Source organism: Panthera tigris, chromosome E2, assembly GCF_018350195.1.
Source record: "Panthera tigris isolate Pti1 chromosome E2, P.tigris_Pti1_mat1.1, whole genome shotgun sequence".
Taxonomy (NCBI): Eukaryota; Metazoa; Chordata; class Mammalia; order Carnivora; family Felidae; genus Panthera; species Panthera tigris.
The window spans coordinates 809,245-824,950 of NC_056674.1; the positions used below are offsets into that span (position 1 = coordinate 809,245).

The window sequence follows — 15,706 nt, forward strand, 5'->3', positions numbered from 1 at the left end:
TGAGAGTCTTTACAGAGGGGACATGATGGGTCAATAAGCATTTATTCGCATAGGTGAAATGATCATATTTCTTTAAAAATTTAATTAAACAAATTTACTTTATTGACTGTTACATTTAACCACCAACGAACCAGGAAAAATACTAAAGGAATAGTTTGGAATTTTTTATGAAACGAAAACAACTTTTAGAAATATTTGGTGGTCACTGGCGCATAATGGCAACTTTCAAAGACCTGGATTTTCATTTCCTCATTATCTATATTTCATAACCATTTGTCTTTTATTTATTTAAAAAAATTTAGTATTTATGTATTTATTTACTTTTTTGAGTGAGTGAGAGAGAGAGAGAGAGACAGAGAGAGAGAGAGAGAGAGAAAGCACAAGCAGGGGAGGGGCAGAGAGAGAGGGAGAATCCGAAGCAGGTTCCAGGCTTCAAGCTGTCAACACAGAGCCAATTCAGGGATTGAACTCAGGGACCAATGAGATCATGACCTGAGCAAAGTCAGATGATTAGCTGACTAAACTACCCAGGTGCCCCCCCCTGCCATTTGTCTTTTATGATGACTAACATAAAAATAATTCTTGGTCATTGAAAAATAGTCTTATCTGTGGCTAAATGTAGTTCTGTGATATCTGCTTTAAAAAAAATCGATTTGAAAATTGTTTGAATTTTAGTATTTAATTACTGTTTAAGTAAATATGAAGCACATGTTTGCCTAAATAGCACTTTAATCCAATATATTTAAGTAACATGGGTGTTATAAATGATAAATCATGGTGATTTAAGTTATATTTAGTATTCTAATAAACTCAATAACAACATAAATTTCCATAGGAAGAGTTGTTTCTTTTCAACATTAGTCTATATTCTAATAGAAAATAAGAAACTGCATGATTTCCTTGAAGCTTTTTTCTTTTGAAGTTTTTACTTTGATGTTTTAATAGTTTTCACAGTCTAAGAGTTTTTAGTAAATGCTCATTGGCTTACCTAGATGTCATCTGAATGAGATGCAATTATTTTGAAATGTTGAATCTTTCCATTGTTTTCACAAATACTGACTTTGAAATCTGGCCTAATGCAAGACACTCAAATTACATGTTCATGTATTGCATTTTTCAAAAGTGCATATATTATATGAGGGTTTTTGTGCCTATGCACCTTGTCTGTTATATTCCAAAACTTGGGGCATCTGGTTGGCTCAGTCGGTAGAACATGCAATTCTTGATCTCATGAGTTCAAGCTCCACGTTGGATGTAGAGATTACTTAAATAAATCTTAGAGGAAAAAAGAATCCAAAACTTAACTCCAATTTGTCTCAGTGTAAACAAAGCTCCACTTGAAAAATTGGTTTATGAAACTCTCAGAATCACTTTTCTTTTCTATAAATGTGTTGTAGGTTCTAGTAATGATGGAGTTACACGATCTGAATCACACCCTGCACAGTGGAGAGCAGATTATGTATGAGGTTAAGAGAGGAGGGAGGGAGGCCAGAAGGAGGCTACTGCAATAGTCCTGGTGAGTGTTGGTGAACCAGAGTAGTGGCTGTAGAGGTGGGAGAAGTGGTTGGTTTCTGGGTCCATTTTATGATTTATTGTTTATTTATTTATTTCGCACAATTGGAAAGGAAGAAGGAGAGAGAATGGGTCTATTTTTAAAGAAAGGCCAAGTAGACATTTTGATGATGTAGGTGAGGGAGAAAAGGGAGGAGTCAGAAAAGACCTTAGGGTTTTTGGTCCTAGCAGCTGAAACAATGGAAGCTCCATCAACTAGGATGAAGTTGGTGGAAGATTAATTTTTATTGGGACTATCAGGGGTTTTGTTTGGCTCTGTTAAGAGTCTATGATATTTCATAGAATGGTAAGTGAGGTCACCAAGTGGGCAGTTGGACACACAGGACTAAAAATATGGGGAGCAGTTCAAGAGGGAGACATCCAAAAGTGGTGAACCTGAGTGGAGCTTTGGATCACATGTAGGAGGGGGAAATTCATGTTATGGTGGTGATGCTCTTTTTTTTATGGTGTTGATGCTCTTAATAGGTTAGGAAGATGGTACCCAGGATTGGGCACCATGGTTGAGTGTGGAGGGCACAAAGGTGAGGAGAGGATGATCTGGCAGGTGACCAAGGCTTCCCTGGGATGAGTAGATATGAGATGGATGTGAGGACAGAATAGTAATTGAGTCAAGATGACACTGAAGGCAAGGCTCCTGCTTATTCTTACTACTGTACCGAATCAGCATAATTTTGTGATGAGCTTTGGTGAGGTCTGGGATTTTTCAGTCTTGCTAGTGGATAAGATCTGGAGCAAAGGTTGTCATCTGTGAGAGATACTATGCCTGGCATGGGGGACCAGTAGTGCTGGGATTTTAATGAAAGTTTTGTAGAGAATGGTGGGTAATGGCTGCTGAGGGTTAGCACAGAAGTGCAAGAAAGCCATGCGTGTCTCAAACTCACTTGTAGTTCTGGGTGGCTAATATTGAAGAAAGATGCAGAGGCAGGCTGTGAGGCCTTCAAAGCAGCATTTGGGACTTTTCCTGACTGTGGGATCCATCAGAGGTCTGGGGTTGTGCTGGATCATGTTTGAACTGGTCAAGCACTCTTTGGATGCCATGTGCCCGGTACCTGGGTGAGTCCAGGGAGATACCTGTGAAGGGGGGCAGGGAGGTGGTGGTGACTATGGTGTCTGGAGATGTGACAGTATGGTCCACAGAATGATGTGCATTTAGGGGGGAAGTGTGATCTGATGGCTCCAGGGCCTTGCTATGGGGACTGAAGGTAGAGTTGTGAAGACAGGTTTGGTTGTATCTGGGAGTCATGATCTTGGGGGGCCCAGGGTTATTGCCTGGCAGGAGGGTTTGCACCCTGCAGGCCAGGCTCACTGCTTAAATGGGGTCTATCTCCCCACCTGCCTGTTGTTAGTGAGGTCTGAACAGTATTAATGTGACCAAGAGGAGAGCATAGTCATCAGTGGGACCAAGGACTGGTATCTAATCTGAGATGTGGATCTCTGGAGGAAGATGAGTTTGTATTGTGGGACCTCAGAGAGGCTACTCCTGAATTCAGCTGTCCCTATAATGACAGGCACTATGACATTTGGGGACATGCTTTTGTATTTGTGGGAGGAGTGGGGGTTCCTGGATGAGTTCCAGAGATTCCTGTACCACAATGTGAATCTGAAGAACTTTGCATTTATATGCTCATATCCTCACTGGGCAAGGCATTCATGCCCTCCCCAGTGCTCTGGTCTAAGCTTTGTATCCCCACTCTCCAACCCTGCTTTCCCCAGATGGTGCTCTGTCCTTCTCACATCAGGACCATGGACACTGTTTCTGTCCCCAGTTCCTGAGCAGGTGCTGTGGTTGATAGGGCTGGACTGTTTGCACTGACGTCTTCCCTCCTCATGCCCCAACATCTGCCTCATAGGGAAAGATTCAGGGTCAGTACTCTTATAGTGAGCCCAAGGATCTCACTTGCTTGCCCTCTCCCTGGCCAGTGACTGTGTTTAGGTCCATGGAACCTCTGTACTTTAGGTTTTACTCCCTTACTTTAACTGACATTTCCTTGTGCAGGCTCGTGCCACGAATTCCTTGCATTCTCATGGCCTCTACTTACCTAGACCATGAGCTGTTTTTCAAGCCTCCTGCTCAGTTCTCTTTGTAGTGTGGAGATCTCTTTTGTGGTCTGTTGTGTGCTGAATTTCCCTGGCCCGGTAGTGACCACTCACCTGACAGTTTTTTCCTTCGGTGCTTGTATCCTCCATGTCCCATGTAGTTGCTCAAGTAGGGCTTCAGAAGAGTCCTTTCTGCATCACAGGATGGACATGACCTTAGCCGTGACAGGGTGGGCTCAGAGGGGACCTGCCCCTGGTGGATGGCAGCTGGGGAGTGTGTGATATCTGGGCTATGTTCAGATCACACCAGCAACCTGTCCTTTCCAACCAGGGTTTTGGTGCCATTGCCAGTGGCCACACCCCATTTCTATCTTTCTGTTGTTGGTACTGTGCTGACTTGTTGAAGTCCAGGGGAAATCTCAAATATCTCTGTATTCCACATCTTACCCATCCCTCTCAACAATCTTTCTTAAGTGCTCTGCCACACTGACCTGCCTATGTTGTACCCCAAGGTGTACAGTATCCTGACATTGGTCTTGAACTCCCACTCATTTGTTGCAATTGGATTTTCCTGGGCTCTCACATACCTCTGCATGGCCTTCAATGTCACCAGCAGACAAGTTCCTGCTGAAAGCCTTTGGTGGAAGAAGAAGATGTACATCTGCTTTGCTTCCCTGTGCCACACCCTGTCCCATGTCCTCCTGGTGAAGCCTCTACTATTCTGTGACCTTATGGTTTCAGTAATGCTCAGCAGCCACATCTGCAACCAGAACCCCACTCCCATTTCTCAAAAGCATCCCCTGAATTATTTCTGGTTGCAATTCAATTGAGTAATTCAACTGGATGTGATTCAGTGAGTCAGTGTAGACATATTACTCCAATAATGTCAACACATATTTCACTGTTACTTCTTTGCTTTAAGGTTATTGGTGCAGATCAGAGAACAAAGAGGTACCTTATGAACAGAGTGTTTCTGTAGGAGTAGCACAGATCAGGATTTTCAAGGCAGGTCCCTTCATCCAGAAGATCCACCCCTGTGATATGTGTATCCCTATCTTGAAACACATTTTACAGTTGTCTAAGCACCAGGGAAAGCATCATGGACAGAAACTGTTTACAAGAGAACAGCATGTACCAAACAATTTTATTTTAGTGCAAACCCTTAGTGTCACCAGGAGCAGCATTTTGGTGAAAAATTTCAGAAGAAACATGGAAAGGGCCTCATGTGTGAAGAGATGCAAGTTCCATGTGTTAAGGAAGCCCTTTACCCGTGGGGAGGTTAGGAAGGACTTCCTGGCCACCTTGGACTATTTTCACAAGTAGGGCACTTATACTAGGGAGAGAGCAAACAAAACCATCAAGTGTGGGTTGATAGAAAAAGTCATTAAAACTGGGAAGAACGCAAGACAGCCTTCAGCTACACCGACACACTTGCTCAGAATCAGGGTGTCTACACTAAAGAAAATACTTACAGTATAGTGAATATAGGACATCTTCTGGCGATAGCCTCACCTTCAATTATCAATGGAGAGTTCACACTAGAGAAAGACCATAGTTTGGAGGAAATGTGAAATTTCCTTGTTCAGTATAACAAAAATGGATCAAAGCCTCTGTGAGTATCCATCTGCTTTGAATCTCATACATCTGAACCTCCATAAAGGGAAGATGCCCCATAAATTTCATTTATGTGGGAAGCATACGTGGCTATGTTGCACTTTCTAACCAGCCCAGGGCTCTTTCCAGATTCATGTCACTGCCGGTTTCTGTGGCCAAAGCCACTTCATCTCAACTACCTGGCAGGTTCCCCTCCGGGAAGCTGGCACCATGTATTGGAGAAAAGTAGTAGCCTGAGCCCTTAAAAGGTCCATATCCCCTTCTCTCTGACTAGTTGGCATGGACCTCACCTAGTGTCCCAGAGGAAAGCAAATGAATTCTACTGGCAGCTTGCCAAGAGCTACCTTTTTCAGGTACGTTTGTCTCACGCGATACTTGCAATTAATTTTTCCCACTCCCAAGTCTCCAACTTGGGGACTGCCTATCACATATTGCTTTGGTTTGTACCATAAGAAAGACCTTATTTTTAAAATACTCTCTAAATTTGGGGTTTCTAGCTACTATGCAGTGGTTTATAATAGATTTGGGCTTTGCAAGCATTACAATTTTTGTCGATTCCCGAACTCTGTGTGCCTCTAAGGGAACAGTATGGGAGGAAATGGCACCTCAGTGTTGGGCAAATTTGCATCGCAGCCCATAGCCTCTTGGTAAAGATTTGTTATTCTAATTCATGGCTTGGACACCTGGGTGATTAGTCTCCAGATATCCGCACATGGCCTTCTTAAAGAAGGACCGCCGAACCTCTACCCTTGAACAAGGGCCTTCCATTTCCCAGAGGCCCTCTCAGTAAATCTTGGCCTTTTCTCCTGGAGTCAGGTGGAGAACCCTCTTTCCTAGGCCTTGGGAATCTGTGGGAACTAAATTTCCCAGAACGCCCAGCGTTAAAGACGGCATCGCTGAGCCAATGAAGGCTTAGAAAAGAGGTGTTTCCGTTTGAGCACAAAGGGTTGGGGCGGGGCTTCCTGTGTCCAGTCTGTGGCCATCGTTTTGGCTGTCGGCAGGTGTCTTCGCCTTGTGAGACGTTCCGGAGGGCCGGGCCGCGGCGAGAAAGGAGGCTTTGTCCCGCCGTACGGAGGCGAGTCTGGGGGCGGAGACCTCGTCGCCAGCGAGACCGGCCTGGAGACTTCTGTGCCCGTGACCGTCGTGTTCACTCAGCTGTCATCACTTCACTCCGCCCACAGTCCGATGGCGGTGGCCGCGCCCAGAGACCCGGCTGAGGTAAACGCGCGGCCCCCGGGCCCCCCGCCTCCGCCCCTCCAGGCCAGAGCGCGGGGCACCTGCTCGGGTCTCTGCAGCCCAGGCCCCAGTGTCCGGCCCCGGGGAGGTGCTCGTGGGCGGGGGCCCAGTGTCTGAGCGCTGGCGTGACGGGGTGTGGGAGTGGGCTGCAAGGAAGGGGCCGGCTGGTGCAGGGCTGCAGGGGGACCTGAGGGGGAGGATTCGGGAGTGTGGGGTCCTCCTTCTGCCCTCGGGGAACATAAGTGCCGCGGAGTCACGGGGGGACTGGCGGGCTGGAGGGTTGTCCTTTCACGTGAGGACTCTAGACGCCAAGGACTCTAGACACTAGACGCCAAGTTTTGGCCAAAGGAGGGGCACGATCTCCGTAAGGGGTGAGGGGTGAGGGGTGGTGAAGACCTTGTGGCCCTGGGAGGTTGAGTCTTTGTTCAAGGTCACACCTGGTAAAAGGCAAAACTGAGTACTCAGGCACAAAAAATAGAAGCCAGCCTGAGGTCAGCTGGCTGAGGTCCTAAGTCCATGTCAGGGGTTATATGTGGATGTTCCCTTTAATGGCGACCGTTTTAAGCAGGTGTGGAAGGTTAACCCAGGACTGGGTACCAAGATGTGCAAGTGCCTAGAGGTAAAACTAAAGTCAGGAATGTTCAAAACCACAGGTCTCCGTTTCTTTCAAGTAGGAATAAATAGCAAGTGGATAGGTGTCATGACAAGAGTGACTGCCTGAGCTTCTGGGTGTGTGTTCTAGAAGTAACAAGGGGTTTCGATCACAGGAAGGAGGTGATGTTACCAAGGTCTTAGAAGACGTCATCTGGCTTCAGAGTGGAAAACAGACTATGAGCTTGAGGGAGCAAGAAGGACAATCGTTGTGGTGGCTACTGCTATAGTCCAGGTGAGGGGTAATGGACCAGGGTTGTTGCTTAGGAGATGGTTGTATTCTGGCTGTGTGTTAAAAAAATTTTTTTATTAATGTTTTATTTTTGAAAGAGAGAGAGAGGCAGAGCACGAGCAGGAGAGGGGCAGAGAGAGAGGGAGACACAGAATCTGAAGCAGGTTCCAGACTCTGAGCTGTCAGCACAGAGCCCAATACAGGGCTTGAATTCATGAACCATGAGATCATGGTTGGTGAGCCAAAGTTGGTCACTTACCGGACTGAGCCACCCAAGTTCCCTGTGTGTCTTTATTTATTTTTTATTTTGTATTTATTTATTAAAAAAATATTTTTTTTGTATTTATTTTTGAGAGACAGAGAGAGACAGAGCCTAGGCGGGGGAGGGGCGGAGAGAGAGACACACACACAGAATCTGAAGTAGGCTCCAGGCTCTCAGCTGTCCGCACAGAGCCTGACATGGGGCTCAAACCCACAAGCCGCGAGATTATGACCTGAGCTGAAGTCAGACACTTAACCGACTGGACCACCCAGGTGCCCCTGTGTGTTTTTAAAAGGGGCAACTAGACTTTCTGATGTGGACAGTGAGAAAATGAAAGAGCTAATCAGTGATGACCTCAACGATTTTGGTCTTAGCAGCTGTAGGAATGGAAGCTGCATCAATGTGTTACCGAACTCCAGTCCTTGGACCCAGTGAGAGTAGAAATGAACCTGGACCCACGATTTAAAAATACAGACAAAACTTTATTGGAGCAACAGCTGTAACTGAATGGAAACACAGTCACAACAAAGGTGTTAGACTGGCTCTCCGAAAAATAGGGAATTTTAAAGGACCTAGGGCGGAAAAGGAGTGAGTGTAAGCATGTAGGGGTGGGGAAATACAAGGAATTGGGCACGCAGGTGCATTTGACAGAACATGCTTCTTCATACATTGGGTGTTTTGTTTGCAGTTAAGCCTCCACCTCTGGGCGTGATTTTCAACATTGTAGTGAGTTAAAGGTAACTCTTGGTCACTCCATGATCCATCTGTGCTGGCGTGAGTTAGGGGTTAAGCTCCAACTGGTCTGGGCCGCAAGAGCTCTTCCTCCAGGCAGTCGTGATAGCTTGAGGGGTAGTTTTGGTTTCCATCATGGGATGCTCTGCCTCTTGGGTCTTTGGCCTGAGTTAGGAGATGAGCTGGAAAGAAGAGCCTAAGAAAAATGTGGGACAAAGGTCGGTGGATACAAGCAGGTGAGAAGTAAAGGTCAGGTCTTGGGATCTAGCTGGTGGCACATTCAGATGAGCAAGTTGGTATTCACCGAGGATATCAGGAGCTTTGTTTTGACCATGTGAAGAGTCTGAGGTGTTTCAAAAATCAGTGACTGGAGGCATCAAAGGAACAGCTTACAGGTCGGGAAATCTGGGGAGGGATTCAGGTTAGAAACATCCAAAATGTGGAAACTACAGTGGGGACGAAGAGGACTGAGCGGTGGGTCGTATTTAGGCAAACTTGAGGTTGTGGTGGCAAAACTATTTGGGGGCCAGGTGTAGAGGGTGAGGGCCAGGACTGGGTCTCTTGCTTGGATACCTGGGTGATGGTTTCGGGCTGCACAGATGCAGGTAAGTAGACATGAGGTTTGGTGTATCAGACAGAATAGTCTGTAGATGGCCAGAGCTTCCAAGGGAAGAGTGGATTTGCAGTGGATGCAGAGACAAGAGGTAGGGGACAAAAGATGACGCCCAGGCCAGAACTGGTATTTATCAGCCACTTTTTAGACTTAGCAAGATTTTGTGAGGACTTTGGTGGGGCCTGATGTGTTTCATTCAGCCTGGTCAGGGAAAATAGGGTCACCTGTGAGAATCACTAGGCCTGGGGTGGGCAATCAATGGAGTTGGTCTTGAAGGTTAGGGGGACAGAGAAAATTTTTATTTGCTGAGGTGATAGCAAGTGCATCAAGGAAATAGGATGGGCCTATGGATATGTGAGATCTGCCCATGGTTCTGTGTGTCTAAGTCAGGCAAGGATCAGAGCCACAGGATGATCAGAGCCATAAAATGATTTGGAATAACACTGCTGTTGGGACCGTATGAGGTTAGTGGTCTTACAGGATCCTGTTTGAATTTGCCACTTGAATTGTGGGTGCTGTGTGCCAAATTGTGGCATAAGGCCTAAACCCTGTATGATATGCTTCCTTGATGTGGGGAGGTACCTAGTGCTTTCAGATGGCCTGAGTGCAAATTCTCCTTCCCACATTGCTTCATGGGATAATATCTCCTAGACTAACAACCCTTTTCATAAAGGGAACAGGGCACGGTTCCTGCTCATCTCTTTGTAGCAGGTTTCAGTCCCCTCCCGGCCCACAGACTTATTCACACAAGCCAGTCACAGCCTATGGGATTCAGAGGGCTCCCAACCTTTTCATCCTACAAGGATAGCATCTCACAGCCCCTATTTTCTCATTTTTTTCCAGAATGCAGCCCCCATGTGGGCCTTTATGGTGAGTACTATCCTGTTCTCAGAGGGGTGAATTTGTGATAAACCGCTGTCAGTCACATCTGTCCAGTCTTAGGTGTTATGTGTTCAGCCATCACCATAATCTGAGGGTGGGGTGAGGAGGAAGCAGTTTAAATATAGGTAACTTCTGGGCAGGTCAGGGAGCTGTCTTTGGAGTGGGACAGTGAGGCGGTGGCAGCCTCAGTAATTTGACTGTGGGTTACGGGCACTAAGGGATGTGCAGCCTAAAGAAAGATGTGGGTTTGGAGAGGGAACATGTCAGATGATCCCAGGGCCCTGCATTGCTAATTACATGACAATGACCATACCAGGGGAATTGCTTGTCAGGAGGTTGTGGATCCCTGTGTGCCAGGCCCACAACTCAGATATATATTTTTCTGCCTGTCTTTTATTGCTGGTGGTTGAACCCAGTGGCCAATGGGACCATGAGGAGACAATAACACCAGTGGTACCAGGGCCTGATTTCTCCTCTAAGTTGGGAAGCTTGGGAGATGGATGGTCATAGGGAGATGTGCGGGGGAAAGGATTGTGGCTTCTCAGAAGTAGAATGTAGTTTTCTCTGTCATCATGCAGGGCAGTGTGACCTTTGAAGATGTAGCTTATAGTTGTCTACACTATAAGCAAGATGAAGCAGACTTACTATCACTGTTACTGAATTTTGAATAAAAATATCCTGGAAGACTAAATGACATGAAATGTGAGCTTACAAATATATAAAGTTGATTAGATAAATAATGAGATGTTCTAGAGGGAACTTAAAGCCTAGAGACTATACTTGGAACATTTGTTTTTCTTGCCCAGCAAGTAAAGCAGGACTGAGACACCCACATGTCACTGTCAGAAAGCATGAAGGGATGAATGTTGGGGAGGCTGAGGAGACCAGTGTAGAGGTGTTCATCAGACTATGTTGTAGGTTCATAATCAGGGTTATTCAAAAAGATGAAGTAGAAGAAAGTAAAAGGCGACTGACATATTCATTAGGATGAGACATGGCTCTTGTCTCACTGAGATGAGAATAGAGTTTGGGGCTTTGGTTTCACAGGAAGGTCTGGGGGAAAAGCCGTGGCTGTGAACATGGTGGGCTTGTTGCTTGTACCCGATCAGGACAAGGACATGGAGCCACTTGGTAGATGAGGCCAGAGCACACAATGTCAGTGGATGGCAACATGCATACATGCAGTGAGGTGATATTTCTAGAATTTCCAATGAATACTACTATATATTTTTTTAGTAGTTTTTATTTATTTTGGGGCCATTTACTTTCATAGCAGTAAAGTTACTTAATGCAGATGCAGGCTGCAGGAGAAGAAACCAGTGACACTTTGGAGACATCATTCTAAGCTCCATCCACTGCAAAGTATTATGGCAAAGCTTAAGGTTCTGAAAGCCACTCAGAAAGCAGGCAATGCTGAGAAAAACCTGCCCCTTGTGTGAAAATAAAGACAAGGTAATATCCAACATCATTCCAGAAAACATTTCCTTCCAAAAGCTGTCATTGGCAGAGAAATCTCATTAGAGGGAAGCTTTATTGAGTTTAAAGATAAGTTGGTTGAAATTCAAGTCTGTCAATAACACCTGTGCTGTGAGAAAAGTAAAATTATAAAGATAATATAAGGATCCCACATTCAGTATGGTTGAGGAAGATAATATCCAAATTTTAGTAGAAACCATTTTATCAATTTAGAGGACTTGGGCGGTTTGATTTTCCTTGAATCAGAGAAATATGTAAACTTTAAAATAAAATTGGATTGGGGCATCTGGAAGTTGGTGGAGCATGTGACTCTTGATCTCAGTGTTGTGAGTTTGATAAATAAATAAGGCTTATTATCTTTACACTCAGAAGTCATTTTTCACGTAACCGACTTTTCCAACTCAATATAACATAAACATTAACATCAGGTCTTTCACACATACAAATTTAATTTTTGGAGGGTTTTTTAATACTACCAAAGATTGAAACTAATTTGATGTCTGTCGATGGAAGATTGAATAAATCATGACAGATACCAAGATGGAGCATTAGCTTTGGAGGAAGTTCTCCCAACTGCTACAGCTCTGGAACATACTGTTAGGTGAAAAAGAAGAGGAAGAAGGTGTCATAATATTTTGTGCAGGTAGCTGTATTTTTCTAAGAATGGAAGAAAAATTTTGTTTGTTTGTTTCTCTTGAGTGTCATTAGGAGCTGATTGGCTCCTAAGTAAGAACTTACTGAATATATTGATACTGACTTGATGAAAATAGAGATAAGGAGATAGTATGTTTTTTGGAATGTCATATAGAGAAAAGTAGCAATGGCAATGGCCCCATATGAATAATTCTACCCAAGTACCAAATCTAATTTTGATCCCACCCATTGATTTTAAGTGACTGTTTAAAGGAACAATGGGGCATCGAAGATTATATTAAAATACATTATGAGTAAGCAGTAAGCCAAATTAATATATGTGAAATTCTATAAGATATATGAACGCTTTCATAAAATGTAATATGTTAAGATAAAAGGGATAGGATATCTGTAGAATATAACAAAATCTAGAGAACATATAAATATGATAGAATGGTCAGAAAAATATTTGAGTGCTGATTCCAACAAACAACTCTAAATATTTAATCAACACATCACAATTGAATACTGACTTGGTAATTGATGATTTTAAGCAACTATTATTTAATTTACATGTAATAAAAATACTTTATGTTAAATGAAATATTCTTTTATAAAAAACATTCCTTTATAAATATTCACGTAAGTGTTTAGAGGCACAATTATATGGCTTCTTAAATTATCCTTAACATGAATTGGCTTTGGAGGGAAGTTGGGTGGGTTTATAAGTGAAATGAGTTTGGCAGTGGGTAGGTTCCGTGAAACTGTTATGGGTTCACATGGTTCATTTTATTAACCTTTCTCTTTTGTAGATGTCTGAAATTTTTTTTTTAATGTTTTATTTATTTTTGAGACAGAGAGAGACAGAGCATGAACGGGGGAGGGGCAGAGAGAGAGGGAGACACAGAATCGGAAGTAGGCTCCAGGCTCTGAGCCATCAGCCCAGAGCCCGATGCGGGGCTCGAACTCATGGACCGCGAGATCGTGACCTGAGCTGAAGTCGGCCGCTTAACCGACTGAGCCACCCAGGCGCCCCAATGTCTGAAAATTTAAAGTTATTGTTAAAATGTCATTATTTCAATAATTAAATACAGATAAAAATATTTTTCCTCTATTTGCTAAAATCATTATTTTCTAGGGCACCATTCATCCTTATATTGCATTATTTAGCCTTCAATTTTCAGAGTATTACATTGAAGTCTCTTTCTGTTACTCTGTTTCTCATCATTTTTCCTAAGCAAGAATCAATAACTTATATGCTTTCTACGTTGGGAGGAGGGGTCAGTGAAAGGAGTAAGGTCAGCCATGTGGGTAGAGCTTGCATACTGGAGAAGAGAAGACCCCACTAAGTTAGCTGTTATTTTGTATTTATGATCAGTTTTTTACTTGTTAAGCAGGTCATCAAATCCAGATTATTATTTAAAAAAAATTTTTTTTTAACGTTTTATTTATTTTTGAGACAGAGAGAGACAGAGCATGAACAGGGGAGGGGCAGAGAGAGAGGGAGACACAGAATCTGAAGCAGGCTCCAGGCTCTGAGCCATCAGCCCAGAGCCCAACACGGGGCTCGAACTCCCGGACTGTGAGATCGTGACCTGAGCTGAAGTCAGACGCTTAACCGACTGAGCCACCCAGGCGCCCCAGATTATTATTTTTTAAATTAGACTTTATGATTTTAGGGCAGTTTTAAGTTCACAGCAAAATTAGTGGAAGCTACAGAGGTATCCCGTATACGCCTTCCCACACAAAAGCACACACTTCCTGCTATCAACATCCTACGTCAGAGTGATATGTTTGTTCACAATCTATGAATCTGCGCTGACACTCAAAGTCCACAGTTAACATTAGGGTTCACACTTAGTGTTGTGCATTCTGTGGATTTTTACTGTCTCCATAGTTCGACCTTTTCCAGAATGTCATATACTTGCAATCCTACAGTATGTACCCTTTTCAGATTGGTTTCTTCCACTTAGTAATATGCCTTTTCATGACTTGATAACTTCTTTTTTTAAATAATTTAAAAAATATATTTATTTTGAGAGAGAGTGCAAGAGAGCACATGTGCATGAGCAAGGGAGGGGCAGAGAGAGATGGAGGTTCGAGAATCCCAAGTAGACTCCGCACTGTCAGCGCAGAGCCCAGTGTGGGGCCCAATCTCACGAACCATGAGATCATGACCTGAGCTGAAGTCAAAAATCTGATGTTATCCAACTGAGCCATCCAGGTGCCCCTTGATAACTTCTTTTTAGTGCTGAATAATATCCCATTGTCTGGATAGGACATAATTTATCCATTCACCTATTGAAGGACACCTTCGTTGCTTCCTAGTTTGGGCAGTTATGGATAAAACAGCTAAAAATGTCTATCTTCAGGTTTTTATGTGGACATACATTTTCAACTGCTTTGGGTAAATACCAAGGGGCACAATGCCAGATTGTATGATAAGAGTGTGATTAGTTCTGTAAGAAACCACCAAACCATCTTCCAAAGTGGCTGTACCAGTTTTCATCCCTACCAGTAATGAATGAGAGTTTCTATTGCTCTGTATTCTTGTGAGCATTTGTTGTCATCAGTGTTCTGGATTTTGGCCATTTCTATTAGATATTTAGTTATATCTCATTGTTTTATTTTGCAATTTCTAATAATAAAATGATGTTGAGCATCTTTTCATATGCTCGCTTGCCATCCATCTGTCTTCTTTGGTGAAGTATCTGTTCACGTTTATGTTAAAAAAAAACAGTTTTATTAGCTACATTAAGTTAATGACACCTAAACCATCCAAATTGGAGATTCTCCCAGAGAATTCAAATTAGGATTCATCACAGCATCACTTACTTCAAATCCATAATAATATTTTACTTGTTTACATTAATAGTCCATAAGTTATTAAATAACAGTAAATTATTAATTGGAATTAGACTTCAGGGACCATCAGATGTTTGGTAAACTACAGGTTAGTTACCGCGAATATATGCTAACAAATAAGTATTTCTGGAGGGATGCACAACAATTGATGACAGAACTTAACTCTTGCATTATAGGAGATAGGGCATCAAGTAGGAGAAAGAGGAAATACTAGGTATTGTATGTGTATGCACATAAATCTCAAAATTTTCTAAACAAAAAGGTTGTATACATATTGAAAAAATAGTAAGGAAAACAGTAATAAACTAGAACAAAGTGTGTGTGCGCGCACGTGCGCGTGAAATTAATCAATAAATACAAATAATAGAAAATTATAGAGGAATTGTAATAAAGAAAAAGTATGAAATGAATTTAAATAATAATCAGATGTAACATGTAAGTGGGAGTCAGAACCACAAGATTTGGGTACATAAAGAGATCACAAAAGATCTTTGAGTCCTGGACCAGTTGTGGTTACCTGTCTCACTCCTACTAAGAACTATAGTCATTTGTGAAAAAAATCAAGCCTGTGTCCTGTCTTTTATCACATAGTTTCTGTAGAAGGACACTTAGGGACTAAATTGGCACATCTTATTTTTAGGAGAAGTAACAGGAGACTCCCCACCTCACAGCTCTGTGGCTTAAATTCTAGAGGTCAGATCAGACCAAGTTGTCACTGCTCAGAGGATGAGTGGGGCAGTAGAAATCCTTGCAGATCTGGAGCAGGTGCTGATATCCAGGGGCCATATAAGTGCCAGAGAAACACTTGGGCCTTGACACCGTCATACACCTTTGTGATTCCTGGCCTCTGCACTCGGTGATCTTTCACTTGTTCTTTCTCTTATCCAATGAGGTGTTTATT

The 15,706-nt window shown here is 43.2% G+C and overlaps 1 protein-coding gene across 1 annotated transcript in view; it reads left to right on the forward strand.

Annotated features, from left to right (window-relative positions):
* Positions 1-6,210: 6,210 nt before the first annotated feature.
* The window catches only part of LOC107180745 (zinc finger protein 345-like), a 28,590-nt gene continuing 19,094 nt past the window's right edge, over positions 6,211-15,706 (forward strand). Inside the window, 1 exon segment of the mRNA XM_042969823.1 lies at positions 6,211-6,441. Coding sequence (XP_042825757.1) covers positions 6,409-6,441 — 33 coding nt within the window. The 5' untranslated portion in view covers positions 6,211-6,408.